We start from the raw sequence: 22,503 nt of genomic DNA on the forward strand, positions 1-22,503 counted from the left end.
GCTCCCTATATATTGATCTGGCATTGGAAGGACACTAGATACCGTCGATGAAAAGGGTCAGGTAGGGATCCGCCTGGGCAATGCTTGATTCGACCTCTGGTAACACTTTGAGGACACTAGGTAGGTACGTGGAGTTCGGACCTCTGTCAGACGAAAAAAACTCCTGACCCACAAGTTCGCCAGCCATTGCGTAATGATACTACGGTTCTTCTTGGTGAGGTTCAGGGTTGACATACTTGTTCATATCAAGATGGCTTCATAATGATAAAGTAAAGTGGTGATGAGATTGAGAAGTAGATTTAACAGTGCTTGGTTGTTTGGGTCGGTCAAAGTTGTTGACTTGAATTGTCTTTGGAATGGTAATCTATTGCAATCTACTATGTAATGATACCTTCCTATCAGAGCTCCAGAACCTTTGCCCTACTTGAGTTGAGAAGAAAAGGTCTCATCCCCGTCTATGACTGAGTAGTCTAATGAGTAGGTAGGTACTGAAATGATCAGTTACCCAGGTAACAACATGAACGTATGAAACTAGGTAATTGACCTGAATGACACTGTTGAACGCCCCCCTAACGTACTGTGGAACTGATGCTCCTAACCTAGCGATGTTCTATTACAGAGAAGTGAACTGGAACAAAAGTGTTCCGCTCTATCGTAAAAAAGCTCAAGCGGCCTGTTCAGGGTAGCCAAGTCTGGAGCCTCCCATATCTAATAATTGGAAATAGCTGATAGAAGTTGCAAATAATGGTTGGCGAGGTTATTCACCGATTGGAGTTTCTGCAGCGCCTCGATGCAGGCGTGTATTGACTTTTCCGCCTCCTCTACCTCCTTTGTATCTAGCTCGCCCTTTCGGACATCAAGGTGTTTTGCCAGTCTCGACGCGCTTAGGTAGATGGTTAGAGGCATAAATGAGTGAGCCTTGTAGTAACCAAGATGCTCATGTTCCTTTGTCAGCCGAGCAATCTCTTGGGCTGCCCAGTGTCCGCGTTCCTGAAACTCCCACACCAAGTTTTGGCTCTGGTCATTTCGCGACAACGCCTCAATAATACAGCATAGATATATGACAGCTGAGTGTGCCAACATATAAGAAAATATGATCATTGGATTTTCAGCCACGGTAAGCGAGGGGTAGTTGAGTTGCAGATTATTGAGCCGACGGGTCAGCATGCCATCTAGCCAATCATGTCGAGAAGAGAAATCGAGGGGGATGTTGCTGTAGAGGCTTTCTATCGTGTAGATGTGTTTGTGAGACAGCGCTCGGCTGCAGATGGTGACCAGGATAACGCATTCGGCTAGTGGCGCATACGGCCTCAGTTCTGCAGATGACATGGCCTCTGCCAAGAAGCACTCTTGTGGTACAAGCCCCCTTTGGAAGTCGGCATCTAGACATGGAAGGCGTGTGAAGACCTGTGAAGGGTGGAAGAATAAGCTTGTTGTCTCTCTAACGGTGATAGTTCATGTGCATTCTGCCGCTTCATGCGACATTGAACCAAAACATACCACTTCTTCGTTTAGTGTTGTAGGTGCCCCTTCACTGACGCTGATAAATCGGTCAAGGCAGTAGGCTACCCAGAATGTGCGTCTCCTCTCTTCTAACGATACCGGATCCTCCTCGCTCTCTAACCCTAGAGGTTTCGGGCTATCGATCTCGTAGAGCTTCAGAAATTGTATGAGGCGGAAAACCCGCCCTGCACTAAGCCACCCTCGACGGTAATTTGCTCTCGTGAAGTCATAGAAAGTTATGAGGATCCATGCTTGAACGTGTTCGATGTGGCAAAGTAACGAGTCACTGCCACTCAGGTCTAGCTGGTCGAGCATGAACCGAGTCTTTGCGTACAGTGTTTCCTGGAGACCCCCGAACTGGCTTGAAAATGCTGTGGCAGATGTCCACATCGCATGTTGCAAACATTGGCGCGCATCACTCATCGCATTCCTATCATTCATCCATTTGAATGTCTTCGGTTGGTTCAATATTGGGACTATTGGATGAACACGATCAAAATATAGTTGTATGCTGGGATCAGAGTAAGCTATTGCGCATGCCACTTTGGGTAAAGGGGTAAAAGGTTAGAGGCGCTCACAGGTCTGCTTTGGTGAGGTCAGGTATGAAGACATCGTTGAGGGAGGTAGGGCTCTGCTTAGGAGAAGGATACGATGTTGAAATGGCGGGCAGGACACTAATGTCAGTGAATAATAATGGTGACTGAGGCGTAGTCTCTGGTGGACCCCATGTCAGGGGTATCGCAGTATTTGAGGGTTGCTCTTCTTGTGGTACCTCCCAATCTGGCACTTCAGTGAATTAGGCAAGTTTCTATCTTCATGCAGATAAAAAAAAAAATAGGGGTCGTTGCTAAAGCTGTCTCAAATGCGTGTGTCTTGTGTTTAGGTTAAGACACCGTTAGGCGGGTAGGGTGAAGAAGGTAAGACGCGTGAGAACTAGACACATACGATGGAACTGTGTGGTGGAATTCTCTCTCACTGGAGAGTTTTCTGTTGACCCAATTTCATACCCCTCTGTCATTAGGCTCTCCTCAACTTGTGATGTAGAAAGGCGGCGTTCGAGTGCCACTAGCTTGAGGTTTAGCATCAACATCGACTGAGAGTGGTCGATTGCGTACCAATTCGACTACGAAGAGCACCTATGCTGCCTTTCTTGGGGCCACGGGGCACACGGCGATCGTTGACTTCGCAAGGTACCTGGGCGTTGGCACACGCACCGCATTGTGGTCGCTGTCTGTCGCATCGAAGCTTTTTCTTACGGCATTCTTTAACCAGGAGGTCCACGTTAGCATTGAGTGAAGATTCACATTAGTTCTAGAGCCCGAATCATGGATTGAGGTTTTTCTGAGCTGAGACGTAGAAAAGAAGAAAAAGCAAAAGTTAACGTACGTACCTTCACAGGCGTAGCCGGGCTGCTGACGCGGCTCGGCCCGTCCATACATGGCGTTTGGCAGTAATCTAGCTTAGAAGCTCTAAAAGACTTGAGCGAATTTGAAGCAATGGCCGAGCAGAAATGTAGAAGCGTTCTCTCCTTTGTTCCAAGGTTCACAACAGATGGATTATCAATATACTTCACTAGATCCAGGGCAAATCGCTAGATTCATACACAACTTCGGATTAAATGAGACGAGAGAAGCAGTTGGAATTAAGTAGGATATCACCAAGACCCAGGGGTGACGCTTCATATGCGCCACCGGACGCCCAGGCCTCATTGGTCGACGGTAAGATGCCTATGAAGTGAACACTGGATAGATGACAGAACGTCTGAGAACGAGTCTCTACATAGATCGGAAAAGCAGATGTATGTGATATCCAGCTTGCATGGACCTGCGCCGCTACTAAAGAAGGAAGACCACCTACATGGCCTAACCCCAAATCGTCGAGTAATCAATCGAATCGCTGCTAAGATCGACCCTAGGAACGGCAGATGGCATGGGCCGCATGGCTCCCCTGCAGTCTTAGCTGCGTCCCTACCTAGTTCCCTACCTAGTAAGATACCATATCTACCTGTCTGCCTATGCCTGTACCTATGGTGTGCAGCAATACCCCCCCACGGGTGCATTCATCGTTCCGAGATCTGATAAAATCGTGTTACTTACTACCCCCTCCGTTATGGGCGGCTGCATTCATACCCTGCAACAACCTGTTCCGATTTACCGACGTGTATAGTAGTAGGGATCATTTGAAGGAAGCCTCTTTGCAACCCCATGCTAGGTTAGCAGTACAGCTTCCGATGTTGTCGATGTGATTCTTATACCGACCCAGGTAAGACCTGGCTAGGAAGGCAAGCACCCAATTTCAAAAACAAGTCGGTATACAGGGTTCAGAATGAAGTTCTTCAGTTAGGTGAGTCACTTAGAGATAGTCGCAGAGTTCAATTCGAGCCTCATATGTCTCAAAACAGGATTCTAGGCGATGCTCCACGCAATAGCCAGCCACGGTGCTTAGGGATCAATGGGGTCCAAGTAAACGTTCGAGTCGATCATCCATATCCATGAATAAGTAAGCACACTTGCCAAGCAGGTAGCCAATTAAGCCAAGAAACTGCAAAGTGCTTGTTCGTCATATACGCCACCTCATTGGACCCAATAGCCTGCAGGATGACCGTTGTATCGGTAAGGGGGGCAATTCCGCTTGGGTAGAACGCCCAAACGGAAGAGCGCCAACTATCTACATATCAAAGCTTTGGAGCTGGAACTTATGTAAGTTGTGAATAGTTCGAGGGTGATGATCAAACGCCGAGATGGGATCCATTGGTTGCTAGTTGCTGACATCCTCTAATCAGAACGATAGAGCGTTGTGGTTTATGATATATGTCATCCCACCCCCCCTGGCCGTCAATATCATGAAGACTTTTGTCTTAGCAATAGAGAAAAAGACGTTAACCTACCTAACCTTACTCAACCATGCACCTAGAAAAATGTTTTAGATATACGGCAAGCAAGCGTCAATAGTCTGTTTGGCCCGGATTCGGGGCTACGGCTGGCTGAACCGGAGACTGTATACCGACCTATTAGTCTAGGCAGACCTTGCAAGGCTATAATCATCACGGGCCGATAATCTGAGCGTCATTTGAAGGCAATTGTCGCGGTAGGTACTCATCGTTGCCGTCCCGTGTTGACTTGAATCCTCAGCCATCTTCACGGCCCAGTATGAGAAGCTAATGTACAGAGTATGAAGTGAGGCTTGCTGTCTGAGATTCAAAATCCAGGTAAACACTCGACGAGAATACTGAGTGTGTGCCTAAGTAGGTGATCGGTGTTAGGTAAGGTAGCCACTGACGATTCTACGGCATACGTCGAAGGGTCTTGGGGTACTAAGGTACTTCTCTTTGAAGGTTAGTATATGTACACCGCCAGAGAGCCAATAGCGGGCAACGGCAGATGAACTATCTACTAAGTTGATACTATTTGCTTCCAAGTCGGGGGATTTTCGGTAAGATGCAGACATCCATGGATGACTTGCAGTGGCTGGCGTAGCTTTGACAACACACTGGGCCTTGCCATCCACTGTGTCTGTATTGGTAGCTCTGTGGGCAGATATGTAGTACACACAGTGTCGTATACCAGGTGCTCGAATCGTAGAAGCATGATAGTAGGCGGGAGGTATCTGATACTAGGTACTAGGTAGATACCGAGAAAACAGAGAGCTGATGAAAATATGCGAGAGAGGACATGTTCACTTTGTTTTGGGTTTCTAGGTACATTACTTTTTCTTAGTTAGAGGCAAACCGCCACCAGCCAAGCGTATCCTGCAGTAACGAACCGCCAAGGAGCGAAGGCGCCTCGCCGTTCTATTTACGCTGAGCGATAAGCAAAATGGCTATGCAGTTCCCAGCCTATCCCCCGAGTCTCGAACGGTAAACATTCTTGCGAAGCTACCTAGGTACATACTTAATACTCGCCAAACGTTACTAGCAGCATCAGCTACCCCTGAATTGACTACTTGTCTACCTAGGTAGGTGGCCGCAGCGACACGGCTGTGAGCCGTTCAAGCCATAAGCCAACCAGAGTGATGATTGGTGTAGACTCATCCCGCATCTCATGAAATAGAGAACCAATTGAAGTAGAAATGGATCACGACGCAAACGAGCATGTGTTGCTGGTAGGTGTTTCTTTCGACCACCTCAACACTTCTCAGTCGGCTAGCCTCCTTGGTATGCACATCAGTTTCCATCTAAGTATTCTTCAAGTCGATCATGGTTCAACTTACTGGTCATCCTGACCAACCTCAGCCAAGTCAAAACTTGCTCAGATTTGGTCTCTCAATCGAATCCCTTGAAATGTATGCTGTATCTCAAGAAACACTCATGCCCAGGCTCAGTTTCTCGTCAAGCTGAAATGGCCTCCTTTCCTTTTATATTGGAAAGTTGCTCCCCAATCACGCCATCTAACCCTTTTCTTCTCTAAGATGAGTTGCTGACTATCTCCATATCAGAAGCTGTGTGTCGCCCTGAATGGTCTTGACATCGAGGTGACTATGTTCACTATCAGTAGAACATAGTTGGCATGAGTCCTGAAGCGGTATAAACCAAACTAACCCTCATTGTTAGATACTACACCAATAATGGACTTGTGCACAGGTATGTAGATATACCTACTAAACGGAGAGCATTCTTCACTTAAGATCACGAGTACATGTAATTCTCTCGAGCTGGATTACATTCATCTTCTCCCGTCAGAGACAACGTAATAACACGTGCTTTACGCATGGGTAGGGAGGTACCTATCCCCTAAATTTGCTCTGGCAATAGCCTCTGGAATCTCATGAATCTGAAGAGCTCATGAATACGTGCCAGTGTGTGGGAGCGAACATAACCGAGGCAAGATTATCAATTAGCCGTAGAGATAATTCAAATGCCACAGTTAAGAAGAGATTAATATTGTACTACCTATGGCGAGTCGAACTTTTGAGGTTGATATTCTCGCGACATGTTAGTTTCCAAGGCTCACATATCAAAGAAGATTCATACAATTTAAGTAAATCCAAGCCATGATATATCTTGTAGAAAGTATAACAAACCAACTTTAAATATTTCCTTTTTATTTATTTTGGTATTCATCACATGATGAGCTTCGGGTGAATTCAGGGGTGCTTCTATGTGAGAACTGGTGAAACTTGTCTGGCACCCATGCCTATCTAGCATAGACCAGATGTTGTAGCACCTGGGGAAATATTGAACAAGTTGGCGTCGAAGACACCAGCGAGCTTGTGCCAAAGAATCTTCTATGCGTGGCTATATTTTCTTTCCTTTCGTTAACAGCCATGTTCCCCTGATAAACAACCTCAGTATCTTCTTTATCGGCATTTCTAGGTAGGTAGTCGAATTCTATCGATATCAAAACTTGAGAATCAGGAGAACTATCTCATAAATGTACTCTATTCATAAGATATCCGGGACTATCAACATGTCCGGCAAAGTGACAGACTATTCCCATCACGGAAGTGGGTGCCATTTGGTCTGTTACGGGGGGAAGCAGAGAAGCTCCGTTGGGATGTCCCGAGGGATAGAGTATAGGTAAGACAATTGAAAATCCAAATTTTGAAGAGAGGCCAATGTTTCGCAGGAAGTTGAGTGGTACTACCAACTTTTCCCCCGATAATCGATATTGTCTTGAACCTGTATGTATCTCCCAGCCTACCCAACAATGAAATCTAAAGGAAACATGCTGTGTAAATCTCAGAAGTATTCCTTCATTAACTAGCCAGTTACTCAAATTCGATTATTGAATAGTATCCAGCTGCGTTACCAGAAAAACGCTAGAGAATACTCCGATAAGACACATAAACTCCGGTCATCATGTCAAAAAGGTGTATGATTTTCTAATTTATTAAGCCATTGCAAAATGAAAAACCACTTTATCTACAGCTGGAACTACTTGAAACCATCCCTGACAACTCCGATATCTGGGGAGTTTTCCAAATTCCGGCTTTTGACTGGTCAAAAGTTGATGTCCGAATTACATTGTGTGAAGAAACTTGATTTATACCGCTCGCATTGCTGTCCGTCCTGACTCCTGATACCTGCTCCTTCGTAACCCACAAGGCAGTTTTCACTCTCGCTATTTATTAGAGCTACCGAACACTTTTTAGAGGATGCCATAACCCCGTTCCCACGACCGACTCCTGTAATCACGTTGTTTCCTAATCAGGTCGTCCATTAGTCTCACCTAGTGACTTCAACGTCTCTAAGTCTACGTTGTAGATCTGATAAAAATGTCACCTTCTATAGACAACGACGAATCATCTCATAGAACCCTGTTGTTATTTGGTTCACAGGCACTCTCTTTCGATGAAGCTTACTTTGAGCGTATTCGGCTGAATGTGGTAGGGGACAAGGACAACCGGTGGATGATAGATGTGGTGGAGGACCTGTCAACATACTGGAATGAACTTTGCGAAATAATCCCGAGTCTACGGAGCTTGCCAGGGGAGAGATGGCTGAAGCAACACACCCACTGGCTGCAACATGGAAGCAAAGAAGACCAGCGGCCCTCCCAGCTTCCGAATATCATACTCAGCCCCTTGGTCATCATGGGCCACCTTAGCGAATATGTTCAACACTCTGCCGCTTCTGGGGAAGGATTTCAGTCGGAGGAAGCAGAATATCAACGGGCGAACACAGAGACCTTGGGCTTCTGTATCGGTCTTCTGAGCGCATTCGCCGTTTCGAGCAGTTCAACGAGAGCACAGTTTTGCCAGAATGGCGCAGCTGCCATACGGCTTGCCATGGTTGTAGGTGGACTTGTCGACGCACAGATGGCTGAGAGCGAGTCTGTCTCCCTGACGGCGACATGGAAGTCGGAACAAGGTGCCACCAAGCTTAATGAGGTGTTGGAAAATTTCCCAGATGTAAGTCTTACCCACCTCACCCTATGTGGCCGATTTTCTCTCTCTTCTTTCGGTTACAGCATTAACTCAAGCAATTATAGACATATATCTCAGTCTCGTATGACGAGAACCGTGCTACTGTTACAACCGCGAAGAGCACAGTTTCGACCCTTCAGGGGAAGTTGGGCGAAGCTGGCATTAACACTAATGAGATCGGGTTGCAGGGTCGTTTTCACACTCCGATGCACGAGGGTGACATGAGAGCTGTGCTCAGATTCTGCGAGGCGCACCCGGGATTCAGGCTCCCAGACGCCTCCAAACTCACCATACCGACACGCTCGAACTCTGGAGGTCGGTTAATTACACAGGGGAATCTTCATGAGATTGCTCTGCGAGAGATTCTGGTCGATCACTGTGACTGGATTAGCAGCTTCCGCAACGCCAGCTCTGCCTCTCTTACGAAAGCGGGATCGCAGCTGGTGGTATTTGGTTCTCAGCGATGCATCCCCCAGTCAATTCAACGGAGCATAAGCGCCCATGTCACCTATGTCGACGCGAACTCCGTTCAAAATCCAGAGACAACCGTAAGAGACGACGACATCGCGGTCGTGGGCATGTCATGCAACCTGGCTGGTGCCTCGGACGTGGATCAGTTTTGGAAGATATTGATGGACGGCGAATCTCAACACAAGGAGGTCCCAACGGATCGCTTTACGTTCGAGACCGTCTTTCGACAAGAGAACGACCCGAACCGGAAATGGTACGGCAACTTCATCGACGACTACGACGCTTTCGATCACAAGTTCTTCAAGAAGACCCCGCGAGAGGCTACCTCGATGGACCCTCAGCAAAGGCTCCTCTACCAGGCATCGTACCAAGCGGTGGCGCAGTCGGGATACTTCCAGAAGCCTCTTACCAGTCTGGACACCAAGGTAGGATGCTACATAGGAGTATGCGCGACGGACTACGAAACCAACATAGCGCATTACCCCGCCAACGCGTTCTCGGCTACTGGCAACCTGCGGAGTTTCATCGCCGGCAAGATCAGTCACTACTTCGGCTGGACCGGGCCAGGACTGACGATCGACACTGCTTGCTCGGCATCAGCTGTCGCCATTCACCACGCCTGCCAGGCCATCTTGACGGGCGAGTGCACAGCAGCTCTAGCTGGCGGTACCAACTTCATCAGCTCCCCCCTCTGGTACCAGAACCTGGCGGGCGCTTCTTTCCTCAGCACCACCGGACAATGCAAGCCGTTTGATGCCAAAGCCGATGGGTATTGCAGAGGTGAAGCCATCGCCACCGTCTTCTTGAAGAAGATGAGCCAAGCTATCGCAGATGGCGATCAAATATTCGGCAGCATTTCCGCTACCGGCGTCTTCCAGAACCAGAACTGCACACCCATCTTCGTGCCCAATGCCCCTAGTTTGTCTGATCTATTCAATACCGTGCTGGAGAGGTCTGGTATTGAGTCGAAGCAAATAACTTACGTCGAAGCTCATGGGACGGGCACCCCAGTGGGTGATCCGGCTGAGTACGAAAGTATCCGGACAGTCTTCGGTGGACGAACTGGTCAAGTTCCCCTGCAATTTGGCAGCGTCAAGGGTCTCATAGGTCATACGGAAGGCAGCTCTGGAGTCGTATCTTTAATCAAGGTGCTCCTTATGATGAACGAGGGTTACATCCCGCCACAAGCGAGCCATTCCGCCATGAACCCTGGGATCAAGGTATCTCAATCCGACAACATGACCATCACGACTAAACCACTACCTTGGGAGTCGAGCTTCAAGGCAGCGCTCATCAACAACTACGGTGCCTCAGGATCGAATGCATCGATGATCGTCAAGCAAGCGCCGCGCCTGGGCTCAAAGGCCATAACAGGTGCGGAGGCTTTCAAGGCCCCCTTCTACATCTCCGGCTTCGATGAAAAGAGTTTGAGAGCCTATGTCACCAGGCTCCGCCACTTCCTCAAGACCCGAATAGCGTCTGGTACGAAAATTGGGCTAGAGGACTTGGCTTTCAACATTGCCCGACAGTCTAACTGGTCCCTGGAGTCCGCCTTGATCTTCAGCTGCCAATCGATCGATGAGTTCGACGACAAGTTGGCGGCCTTTGAGTCTGGCAACAGCAAGATGGCGTCAGTCACGCCACCAGCACCGAGACCAGTCATTCTCTGCTTTGGAGGACAGATATCTACCTTTGTCGGCTTGGACCGCGAAGTGTACGAGAATGTCAAGGTCTTGCGCAAGTACCTCGATAACTGCGATGCTGTCTGTCGGTCCATCGGTGCTGGTAGCATATACCCCGGCATCTTCCAGCGCGAGCCTATTGCGGATGTATCCAAGTTACAGTCCATGCTATTCGCGATTCAATACTCCTGTGCCATGAGCTGGATTGAGAGCGGTATCCGGCCAACTGCTGTTGTGGGACACTCCTTTGGCGAACTGACAGCCCTCTGCGTGTCAGGCGCACTCAGCATTCGTGATACGCTGAAGATGATTGTTGGACGGGCAAAACTGATCAAAGATCGATGGGGCCAGGAGAAGGGAGCGATGATGGCAGTGGAAGCTGACCGTGAAGTAGTCGACAGGCTTTTGGTCGAAAGCCACTCGCCAGTCACCATTGCATGCTTCAACGGACCGCGAAGCTTTACTCTAGCAGGCTCATCCGATTCCATTGATGATTTGGTCAAATATATGTCTTCTCATCAGACATATTCATCGATGAAATTCAAGAAGTTGAACGTGACCAACGCATTCCACTCTACTCTAGTCGAGCATCTGAAGCCCGAGCTAGAGCAAGTAGGAAAGGACTTGACCTTCCTGGAGCCTACCATCCCCCTCGAAAGAGCCACCGAATACAAGAATACCGATAAATTCACACCATCCTACGTGGCGGATCATATGAGAAACCCCGTCTACTTTGACCACGCTGTTCACAGACTGTCCCGACAATATCCTTCAGCCATTTGGCTCGAGGCTGGCTCCAATTCAACGATAACTACCATGGCGGGTAGAGCACTCAGCACGCCGAAGGGCTCATCCTTCCAGCCAGTGAACATAACTAGCGGCCAAGGCTTGCAACAGCTTACTGACACCACGCTGGGCTTATGGTCGGCTGGTCTGCGCGTCTCCTTCTGGGCACACTCCAAGTCACAAACTGGTCAATACACACCTATACTCCTACCTCCTTATCAATTCGACAAGCAAAGACATTGGCTTGCTTTCAAAGTCCCTCCGAAGTACGGAGAAATTGACTCCAGTCTTCAAGGAGAACAGGGCGCCAAGGGCGACGAACTCCCCACCACATTATTCTCATTCCTGGGATACAGAGACAATTCCCAAGACCACCCCCGCTTCCGTATTAACACGATGATTCCGAAATATGAAGACATCGTGTCGGGTCACGTCATCGCGAAGACAGCCCCCATCTGCCCCGCAACCCTCCAAGTCGACCTCGCTATCGAGGCCATTCTCAGCATTCAGCCCGAACTCCGGGAAAAGAATATGCACCCGCAGATCTGCAACGTAACGAACCAATCGCCGATCTGCATTAACCCGGCCCGGTCGGTGTTCCTGAACTTCGCCCGCATCGGCAACAACGCGCCTGTGTGGAACTTCGAAATCGTCAGCAGCGATGACAAGCCAGGCGAGACCACGCACGTCACCGGCGAGGTCCGCTTCCTCAGTGCCAACGACTCCCAGTACCGTCTCGAGTTCAACCGCTTCGAGCGGCTGGTCAACCACCAGCGATGCCGTCGCATCCTCAGCTGCGATGACGGCGATGACGTCATCCAGGGGCGCAGCATTTACAAGGTCTTCTCGGAAGTGGTGGACTACGGGAAGGAGTTCTTCGGCCTGCAGAAGCTCGTGGGCCGTGCATATGAGTCTGCGGGCCGCGTGGTGAAGAAGCATTCCGGCGAGACCTGGCTGGACCCCTTCCTGGGCGACTGCTTTAGTCAGGTAGGTGGCATATGGGTCAACTGCATCGCGAACCAGTCCTCGAAGGACATGTACATCGCCAATGGATTCGAGCAGTGGATGAGGTCCCCGAAGATCCTCAAGTATGAAGGGGGCGGTCCTTACGATGAACAGGAGGAGTGGCATGTCTTGGCAAATCACAAGGAGTCGGCTTGCGGCAATGCTTTCGTGACCGATATTTTCATCTTCGATGCCAATAACGGAGACTTGGTCGAGGTCATCCTCGGTGTCAATTACGCCAAGGTTCCGCTTGCGTCCATGAGCAAGCTCCTTACCAGACTTACCCCGAGTCTTGCAAATTTGCGCGGGGATAGCAAAGAAAAGTCCAAGGGACAATCTCATGCCGAGCAGCAGCCCGAGGGTTTTAACGATTCCGAACCTACGCAAGCTGTCCAAATACCCAAGCGAGCTAAAGGAAACTCCAAGGCCGCTCACCTTGCCAAGTTGAAGGCAGTATTGGCTGATATCACAGGTCTTGAACCCGAGGAGATTGCAGATGATGTCGACCTCGGAGACATCGGCATCGACTCTCTCATGGGTATGGAGATGGCTCGCGAAGTTGAGCAGACCTTTAATTGCACACTGGACGTTGACGAGCTTATGAACGTTACGGATATGCCCAGTCTTTTCAGGTGTCTGTTGACAGCCCTGGGAGAATCCGATGATGGCGAGTCTGACACTAGTGGTGACCAGACATCAGGAGAAAACAGCGCCAGTTCCAAAGATACTCCCCCGTCTAGCAACGCCACGTCAATTCATACCCATGAAGATGCCCCTATCTCCAAGGGTGAGAGCAACAGCCAGAATGATACGGCAGTGAAACTACCTCAATCAGTTGTCCTGGAAGCCTTCGGCGAGTCGAAATTGCGTACGGACCACCTCATTCAGGATCATAGATGCTCGGGCTACATGCATAACATCCTCCCCCACCAGACTAAGCTCTGCATCCAGCTCACAGTCGAAGCATTCCGGGAGCTAGGTTGCGACCTTGCAACGGCCCGTCCCGGACAGGAGTTAGAACGCATCCCATTCGAACCCCGTCACAACCGTCTTCAAATCTACCTATACCAAATGCTGGAAGAAACCCGCATCATCGACCTCGACGGGGACCGCATCACCCGAACCGGCCTCCCTCTACCCACCAAGACAAGCGACGAATTACTCGCAGATCTGGTGCGCAACTATCCAGACCACACCTATGCCAACCAATTGGCACACTGGACTGGCTCAAAACTCGCTGAGGTGCTTCGGGGCAATGAGGACGGTATCAAACTGATCTTCGGCAACGAAAGGGGTCGTGAGCTCGTCGCCGGTCTCTACGGCGATACGCAGCTGAATAAGCTCTCCTATATGCAAATGAATGACTTCCTGGGTCGGATCGTCGCGAAGCTTTCCGAGATTGGCCAGGACGGTACTCTGAGGATTCTGGAAATGGGAGCAGGGACTGGTGGTACGACTAAGGTAAGCACTTCTTACTGCTGATTTTCATTTCTTTCTTTTTTCTTTTTGTTTCTTCCATACTAAAAAAGGTAACAGTGGCTTGTACCCATGCTCGCGAAGCTCGGGTTCCCCATTGAGTACACCTTCACGGACCTGGCCCCCTCATTCGTGGCCGCTGCCCGGAAGAAGTACAAGGAGTACCCGTTCATGAAGTTCGCCGTCCACGACATCGAGAAACCGCCCGCCGACGCCAATCTGATTGGGTCGCAGCACATCGTCATCGCCAGCAACGCCGTGCACGCGACGCATTCCCTGACCGTGTCCGCCGGCAACATCCGCAAGTTCCTGCGCCCCGATGGGCTCCTGATGATGCTGGAGATGACGCACACCGTGTACTGGGTCGACATGATCTTCGGCATTCTCGAGGGCTGGTGGCTCTTCGACGACGGACGCGCACACGCGCTGTCGGATGAGTATCGCTGGGAGCGGGATCTCCACTCCGTCGGCTACGGCCATGTCGATTGGGCCGACGGCGAGTCCCCTGAAACGGATGTCCAAAAGGTCATCATTGCCTTGGCGTCCGGGCCGCAACTAGACCGGTTGCCAGCTGCTTCATCGCCTGCCACGAGCGCCCCAGCCATGAACCTTGAATCGCGGAAGGCAGATGTGGAGGCGTACGTGAAGAAGGCCTCCGAAGGATTTCACATCCCCGAGTATTCGGGCCCCCTAATCAAGTCCTCGTGCAACGAGAACGCTGTCCTCGTGACCGGAGCAACCGGTAGTCTGGGATGCCATCTCGTCACCCACTTTGCCAGCCTTCCCAACGTCCAGACAGTGTACTGCATCAACCGACGGAGCAAGCAAGACCCCGTGGCCCGCCAGATCGCAGCCTTAGAGTCCAAGGGCATCGTGCCCGACGCCTTCTCGCTCTCAAAGCTCAAGGTGTTCGAGACCAGCACATCGCAGCCCTTGCTCGGCCTCCCGCAAGACCAATACCAGAGCATGGTGAAGTCCGTGACGCACATCGTGCACAACGCGTGGCCGATGAACAGCAAGAAGCCGATCAAGGGCTTCGAGTCGCAGTTCCAGGTGCTGCGCAACCTGATCGACCTGGCCGCCGAAGCCTCGTCGCGCCGGGGCCCCGAGTTCAAGGTCTCTTTCCAGTTCATCTCGTCCATCGGCACCGTGGGCCACTACCCGCTGCACAAGCACACGCCGCACATCCCCGAGGAGCGCATGCAGATCGACTCCGTGCTGCCTAACGGCTACGGCGACGCCAAGTACGCGTGCGAGCGCATCCTCGACGAGACCCTGCACACGCGGCCCGACCTCTTCCGCCCCATGGTCGTGAGGCCCGGCCAGGTCGCGGGGTCCTCGATCAGCGGGTACTGGAACCACGTCGAGCACCTCTCGTTCCTGATCAAGTCCGCGCAGACGCTGCGCGCGCTGCCGGATTTCGACGGCCCCTTGTCCTGGACCCCCGTCAACGATGTGGCGGGCACGCTCGCGGACCTACTACTCAACGACAACGTCCCGCATCCGGTGTACCACATCGAGAACCCCGTGCGCCAGCCGTGGAAGGAGACGATACCGGTGCTTGCGGACGCGCTGGGGATTCCGAGAGACAGGATCATCCCGTACAAGGAGTGGATACAGCGCGTGCGCTATTTCCCGGGCAAGGCGGAGTGGGATAACCCGGCCTGGCTGCTGGTGGACTTCCTGGAGTATGATTTTGAGAGAATGTCGTGTGGTGGTGTGTTGCTGGGGACGGAGAAGACGCTGTCGCACTCGGCGACGTTCCGGGGCGTTGGGCCGGTCAGCCCGGATGTGGTGCACAAGTATGTACACGCGTGGAAGGAGAGTGGGTTCTTGCGATGATTGCCTGTATTTTTGTTTTAATGGGATCCATGGTGATAGATTGGGGTTGGGCTTTAGACCCGGAGTACATGTTCGATTCGCGGTTTTGGTTTGGTTAGGTTCATAATAATGGCTGCTTGGAAGCCGAGGTCAGTACCTAGCTTGTCATCATTACAGTATAGTTAGTTGTTAGATAGTATTTACAGTTTTTCATTCCTGTTCCACGATTAATCTTGAATGATTGAATGTGTTGTCGTGGTATTGTGTTGGTTCAAGTTAGATTGTCGTGATGAGATTAAATAATGAGGTGTCCAATAAAATACAGCACTAAGCTGGGTACTAGGTACTTGTACTAGGTGCTAAAGTTTAGGCGCTAACAAGTTTAGTTTCAGTGGGGATAGTGATAGCCCACTTTACAGTATCCCCTTGACCGTCGCAAGGCAGCAGAGGCAGCAGATTACTATTAATAGGAAAAGATACAGCCAAGCCAATTTCCCCATCGCTCCATATTTCCAATATCCAATAAAATTTAATTATTCGGTAGGTACATACTTTCCCACTCAACTTTGCGCACGCCACTTGTACCAACAGTACTTAAAAATACACAATGCCATATTACAAGGGATCGCGTCTTTTTTCCTTTAGCATTGAATATGCCTCCTTTTAACCCTCGACGACAACGTCTTCAAATATTTTTTCCTTACAAGCCTGACACCAAAATACATTCTTACTTTTAGCTTATACGCGATCAGCAAAGCTGCCATATAAATCATCCCTTCTAAAGTTCAAAGGTTGGTTTGAAGCTTCCAGGTTGGCGTGCATTTACGTACGAGCCGTGAATGGGAATAGCTTCATTTAAAATAAGGTTTATGTTAAATTCAAATTGGTAACGCCGGCCAGCTTTGTACCGCATTTGTATTAAAATAAAATATGGATCAACATATGGGGTTATGGATATTTGTGGGTATAGTGGATTGAAAGAGATGTATCTGCTACTAATAATAGTAATCTGCTGCCTCTGCTGCCTTGCGACGGTCAAGGGGATAATGGCACAACTTGCAACTTGAGCATTTCAAATTCACAATCTACCTCAGTACCTATCTACGAGCCCATCTTGCTAATCGCTAGCACCGAATCCACCGCACCATCCACACACGTCTTCAAGTCCCTGAACTCCAAGCCCAGCATCTCTCTAGTCTTAGAGTTATCCCATCCATATATCTCATCCGGAAAGTCATCCAGCGCGCTCTCCTTCGGCAGCTTGTCAGCCAACTCCGGGTGAGACTCACGAATCTTATCCGCCATGCGCTTGTTCGAAAAATAGCCCCCCACCGCAAAAAAGCGCTGTCCAGCGGCCTCGGGAACCTCGAGCACGCGCGCGTGCACCTCCGCCACGTCGCGCACGTCGCAGAAGAGGTAGACGGGCCCGGTGGGCGGCAGCTCGTCGCGGTACTTGCCTAGCGCCATGTCGCGGATGCGCTGGTTCGAGGTGTTGAGGGAGTCGAGGGTGGTTAGGTGGCGCGAGGCGGGCCCGAAGACGAGGGGAGGGTTGATGGCGACGAGGTCGAAGTTTGGGGGAGGCGAGGCGGACATGAACTCGAAGGCGGCTTTCTCGGCGTAGATCTGTTGTGTGAATGTTCCATCATGAGCAAAACAACCGCACTGGCTTAGGAGGGGGAGGGGGAGGTAAGTGTGAGTCTATGATCGTGTGTACCTTGCTGGCTCGGTAAGCTAGCCGAGGGTTCATGGCCTCTTCCCATGTCGTCACTCCGTAAACAGTCTCGTCGTAGACTTTTGCGTGATTAAACGGGTTGAATATGGTCGCAGACGAGGATAGCAACACCACGCGCTCCACCAGCGGGGCAAACTCTCTCACGGACGTGAGAATACCCGTCGTCCCTCTCACGGCCGGGTTAATGAAGTCATTGACCGGATCGGTGATATTGAAGTGGTAGGGGGAGGCCGTATGAATCACATATTTGAAGGGTTGGGCTCGAACAGCCTATGACCATTAGCATATACATAACCATTCAAGAGTATACGCGGTAGGTAGGATAGGATAGGATCGTCTTCTCACATCGTCAAAGGCCCTGTCTTTCATTATATCCTCCACTATCACAAACGACAATCTCCCCCGGGCATCTTCTGGGTACGCGGAGCGGATTTGAAGTCCTTTTTCCTCAGATCGGACAGTCGCGGTCACATAGTATCTTGTGGTGTGTAAGTTAATGTGTGAATTTTCTTCTTCCCTTTTTCCAATGCTTACTGGCGCGCGAGAAGCGAATCCAGGATATGGGATGCGATGAAACCGCTTCCACCTATTGATGATATTGTATTAGAACAAAATATATCGTTCTGAAGAGGTACACCAAAAGTCTTACCTGTTACTAGAACGTGAGGCAAATCCATAATGAGCACGTATTGTCTTAACTTCAATCAAAAGCTACAGAATTTTGTCTAGATAATCGACATGAAGAAAACTGCAATCTAAGCACAATTAACTAGAAGCTCCATGCTTTTTGTGCACTTAGCAAAGTCAGAGTGGCTGATCGATTGCGACCCAGTATAAGGATATGATACGGAAGCCCTTGCTTTTGACCAGCGCAACTCCGAGCTTGATACTCCGGATCGAGCAGCTACATTGTAAGTTGCAGGCCGAGCCTTGCCTCCCTTACTCATTTTTCCAACATACATGAATATCACCAAATAATAGGTACTCCTAGGTACTTATCTACTACTAGGTAGGCAATAGGACTCAGGTGCAATACGCTTGGCAGAAGGATTTACCCCTTTACAATGAGGATGCTCCGAAGATGCCACACTATATGTTGAGAGAATTTCGTTTCTATCATTCAATAAACGTACCTATACTTTACCATATGATGTGAGACTTGTAGATAATAAGTGAATATTCCCTGGATAAGCCAGAGCACCATTGTTGAAAGTCTCTACGACAACGATCCTGCCAACTCCAATGTATCCCCTATCATCCCCAGGCATGCAAGTACCTTACCTAGGTACCTAACCAATATACTCCGTAACAGCACTCCACTCCGCATCCGCCCTCAACCCCTCCAAGTCCCTCTCGCTCAGACACACCAGCACCGGCGTGTCCCCGGAGCCCGCATCAGGCGGCAATATGTACATGAGCCCACCAACCGGCGTCATGTTCGGGCGACGAATCAAGTCCGGCTTCCCCAGCAACGGCCCGAAGTCCAGCGTGCCCGTGAGCAGCTGCGACACCGAGGACGCGCCAACATCAAGGGCCGGGTTGAGACCCCCACCATACACCAGCGCGCCCTTATCCGGAATCCCCGCAAGGAACGTCGCATAGCTGCGGACCGCCCACTCATTCGCCGACTCGTTCAAGCTCGCCCTCAGCCTCGCCGCAACCGCCGACAGCGTCGTCTCCGGCGCCGCAAGCTCTCGGTACGTCAGCTCCGTCGCCGCATGGTAGATCATCTGGCCCATGTAGCCCGGCGGGCACCCGACGGCGGCGCGGATGTCGATGGCGCGCGAGAACTTGGACTTGGCAGACAGGTCGACGCTGCCGTTGGCGACGCGCACGGCGCCCAGCCGCTTCCAGTAGAACGCGCTCACGGCGTCGTTGCTCGAGATGAAGGCCACCGAGCTGCCCCAGTCCTGCTTGTGGGAGGCGGCGGCCTTGATCTGCGGGATGGCGGGCCGCGAGAGCCGGAAGAAGGCCCAGCGGAAGGGCGAGGCGGGGAGGCCGGCGGGCGGGGGCCGCGCGGGCGTCATGGAGCTGCGGAGAAGGTGGCTGTGGTCGCGGATCGGCTGCCCGGGGTCGAGCAGGGGGATCACCTTTGCGCGGTCGAGGTTGGCTTGGTCGATGTAGGTCTGGGGAAGCTCTTTTCCTTGCAGCAGTGTTGTGAGGAGTGCGATGAACACGAACATGCCGCTGGTGTCCATGACGTTGTGCTGGTTGGAGAAGTTCAGGATCACGCCGCCCTTGATGAAGTTGGCTTGGATTACTACCACAGGAGCAAATCCGATTTTGGCCACGTCGTAACCGAATGGATATCCGGGAAAGGGGCAAAGGACGTTTCCGTCCAGCATCGTGGCAGGGCCACCCTTTACTACGATCTCCTCATAAGAAGGGCAGATATCTGTACAGTCCTTTACGCGTATGAGCTTGTCGACGGAGGTTCCCTGAGGCAATGGTACCGTTTTGATCACACCCGAGTTTCCCTTCTCCTGACCTTCGTGAACTACTTGCTCACCCAGCCAGGGGACCTTAGAGATGAGTTTCTCGAGGCCCCCTTTCAGTGTCGCGATCACCGTATCCTGGGTCACGTCGTCCGCTAGGCGAAAGACCGCGCAGGCATGGTTGTAAGTCTTCAACTGAGGGAATTGGCCAACGACATCCTGAAAGCGGGTTGGCGGACCGGCTGTGGTATGAAGACTGCCATGGCCTAGTACAGACTGTGGCATGATTGGGCCAGATTGCATCATGAGAACCTTGGAAGTTTAGATTCTAGAAAAGGTAGTGGTCTGGTCTGGTAAGTTTCCACGTATGTTAATGGGCAAGGGGGGGGCCCTCCGTCCATCTAAATATGAGTATGTCATACATACGCGTCAGAGATTAACTCCTACATTCTTCGGAGGTTTCTCCGCTGATTTCCTATCCATTTATTAGTATGAAACTCCGGAGTCCGACTTCGAAATACTGAGTAAATTGAAAGGCTGCGGTTGCGAACTGCGAATACGTAGTTCGCTGAGGTGGTTTTTTAACGCTTTGATGAGAATACTTGGATTTGGGTCAATCTAAATGTCTCTGTCTGGCACACCGTATACCACTCATCGTTCTGGTAGTCGCTTATTCAACGACGAAGCCTGGTATATACCTGGTATTATACCGTCATCAGATCGAATTCGTGTTCCCATACTAATAATTACATTGCGTGTAGAGTAGATGGATGTTAATTTGTCATCCAAGAAAAGGAGAGAGCTTTATAGATTGAGTGGGCTAGGTAGTCATGGTAGATAATATATCGAGGAATAACCCCGTCTCCAGATTTGCATAGCGTGCCCAGGTGTGTGCAATGACCATGTTTTCGAAACCTTCGACTCGTGTTTCTTCTGGTGCTCTTCGCACTCCATACCGCTACCCTACAAAGACGATGACGGTTCGAAATTCCGTCGAGGTCGCCATCATCGGGGGTGGCATCACGGGTCTGACACTTGCGGTTGGCTTGCTATGTCGAAATGTGAAGTTCACCATCTACGAGAGAGCCCAAGCCTTCCGTGAACTCGGGGCCGGCATTGGCTTCACCCCTAATGCGGAGCGGGCCATGAAGGCGTTAGATCCCCGGATTCACTACAGCTTCCGAAAGGTGGCAGTGCGGAATAATGACGACTGGTTTCGTTACGTTGATGGATTCCATCATAACGGCAATGACCCATCAGACATGCTCGAGATGTTAATGTACAAGATATACCTTGGCGAGAGGGGCTTCGAGGGGTGCCGCCGCTCTGACTTCTTGCAGCAGCTGGTTAACCTCATCCCTACTGACTGTATTAAGATGGAGAAGAATTTGGAAGAGGTACAGGATGTATCCGACGGAAGCAAAGTCCTGATGCGTTTCGAGGATGGTTCAACAGCGGAGGCAGATGTTGGTAAGTCAAATGCTTTTTTTTTTTTCTGATATTTCTTTTATTTCTCTTTGTCCACATCCGAGTCCCACATCGTACATCTCTATGAGTATCCAATAAACCAAAGGTACTAGGTAACTGACTCTGTAATGAGAAAATAGTCATCGGGTGCGATGGCATCAACTCTCGGTTACGACCGCTCATGTTTGGTCAATCCCACGCTTCATCGCAGCCAAGCTACTCCCATAAATTCGCCTTTCGTGGCATTATACCCATGGACAAAGCGCGTGCAGCGTTGGGCGACGAAAAGACCAGCACGCGATTGATGCATCTTGGCCCCGGCGCTCATGCGCTAACCTTCCCCATCGCCGGCGGGACCATGATGAATGTCGTTGCATTTGTCACGGACCCGAGCCCGTGGGCGGAGAAGGACGGCAAGTTTGTGGCTGCAGCGACCAAAAACGAGGCCATAGATGCGTTCGCGGGCTTCGGCCCAGCCGTGCGTACCATTATGTCGTTGTTACCCGACAAGCTGGACAAGTGGGCCATCTTTGACATGTATGACAACCCTGTACCGACATATGCAAGTGGGCGACTTTGCCTTGCCGGAGACGCGGCTCACGCCTCAACTCCGCACCACGGTGCAGGGGCTGGGTGCGGCATCGAGGACTCCCTGGCTCTGGCCGAGCTGCTGGCATCCGTCAATCAAAGAGCTGGGGTGATGCCAATCCGTAACATGGTTACCAAAGCACTCGCGGTGTACAATGAGATGCGGTACGACCGCTCCCAATGGTTGGTGCGAAGTAGTCGTATGTTGGGTGAGATGTTAGAATGGCAGGACCCCCAAACTAGGGAAGACACGCAAGTGTTGGGACATGAGCTGTGGCGGCGCTGTCATGAGATCTGGGACTTCGACGTTGACGAGATGGTGCGTAACGGGATTGACGCGTTGGGATGGAAATTGGCAAAACTCCCTCAGCCCTTGTTCACTGAGGCGGATCAGATAGATTGGATTTAACATTGTATGTGATGTGATATTAGATATGTAAGTACCTACCTAGATAGAGGGTAATACAAGTAACAAAGGTATCTAGACGAGTTGGTACACGAGTAAGAGTACATACTACTAGGTAATTCAGGAACTGGATGGATCTGGAACTGGAACTGGAACATCTGTGGAATAGAGACAAACGCCATAATATTGAACTCATATATTCGGCATCTTAAATCTCTCCGCTCCCTGCCACACCCCTTTTACGCCTCGATATATACATAGACGATC

The 22,503-nt window shown here is 50.6% G+C and overlaps 5 protein-coding genes across 5 annotated transcripts; 2 read left to right on the top strand and 3 right to left on the bottom strand.

Annotated features, from left to right (window-relative positions):
* Positions 1 to 76: 76 nt before the first annotated feature.
* GGS25DRAFT_511674 (fungal-specific transcription factor domain protein) lies at positions 77 to 3,490 on the bottom strand. The gene is made up of 7 exons (XM_049262733.1): positions 3,420 to 3,490; positions 2,894 to 3,302; positions 2,619 to 2,765; positions 2,449 to 2,568; positions 2,082 to 2,289; positions 1,501 to 2,014; positions 77 to 1,407 (listed from the first exon to the last, which is right to left on the bottom strand). Exons 2-7 carry the CDS (start codon positions 2,940 to 2,942, stop codon positions 709 to 711), a joined length of 1,737 nt encoding a protein of 578 aa, XP_049112578.1. The 5' UTR covers positions 2,943 to 3,302; positions 3,420 to 3,490; the 3' UTR covers positions 77 to 708.
* Positions 3,491 to 7,716: 4,226 nt separating this feature from the next.
* Positions 7,717 to 15,750, top strand: GGS25DRAFT_528599 (putative polyketide synthase; the record flags this gene model as incomplete). The annotated part of the gene is made up of 3 exons (XM_049265202.1): positions 7,717 to 8,352; positions 8,433 to 13,772; positions 13,848 to 15,750. The coding sequence occupies 3 exons, from the start codon at positions 7,717 to 7,719 to the stop codon at positions 15,627 to 15,629; spliced, it is 7,758 nt and encodes a 2,585-aa protein (XP_049112579.1). The 3' UTR covers positions 15,630 to 15,750.
* A 959-nt stretch (positions 15,751 to 16,709) lies between these two features.
* Positions 16,710 to 18,017, bottom strand: GGS25DRAFT_516269 (putative NAD dependent epimerase/dehydratase; the record flags this gene model as incomplete). The annotated part of the gene is made up of 5 exons (XM_049263181.1): positions 16,710 to 17,231; positions 17,323 to 17,610; positions 17,686 to 17,818; positions 17,875 to 17,926; positions 17,990 to 18,017. 5 exons carry the CDS (start codon positions 18,015 to 18,017, stop codon positions 16,710 to 16,712), a joined length of 1,023 nt encoding a protein of 340 aa, XP_049112580.1.
* A 611-nt stretch (positions 18,018 to 18,628) lies between these two features.
* Positions 18,629 to 20,268, bottom strand: GGS25DRAFT_528605 (uncharacterized protein; the record flags this gene model as incomplete). Its single annotated transcript, XM_049265203.1, has 1 exon — positions 18,629 to 20,268. Exon 1 carries the CDS (start codon positions 20,079 to 20,081, stop codon positions 18,630 to 18,632), a length of 1,452 nt encoding a protein of 483 aa, XP_049112581.1. The 5' UTR covers positions 20,082 to 20,268.
* Positions 20,269 to 21,137: 869 nt separating this feature from the next.
* GGS25DRAFT_511682 (uncharacterized protein) lies at positions 21,138 to 22,407 on the top strand. The gene is made up of 2 exons (XM_049262734.1): positions 21,138 to 22,210; positions 22,279 to 22,407. Exons 1-2 carry the CDS (start codon positions 21,424 to 21,426, stop codon positions 22,284 to 22,286), a joined length of 795 nt encoding a protein of 264 aa, XP_049112582.1. The 5' UTR covers positions 21,138 to 21,423; the 3' UTR covers positions 22,287 to 22,407.
* Positions 22,408 to 22,503: the final 96 nt, after the last annotated feature.

This window comes from Hypoxylon fragiforme (genome assembly GCF_022984875.1).
Source record: "Hypoxylon fragiforme strain CBS 206.31 chromosome Unknown GGS25scaffold_10, whole genome shotgun sequence".
Classification (NCBI taxonomy): Eukaryota; Fungi; Ascomycota; class Sordariomycetes; order Xylariales; family Hypoxylaceae; genus Hypoxylon; species Hypoxylon fragiforme.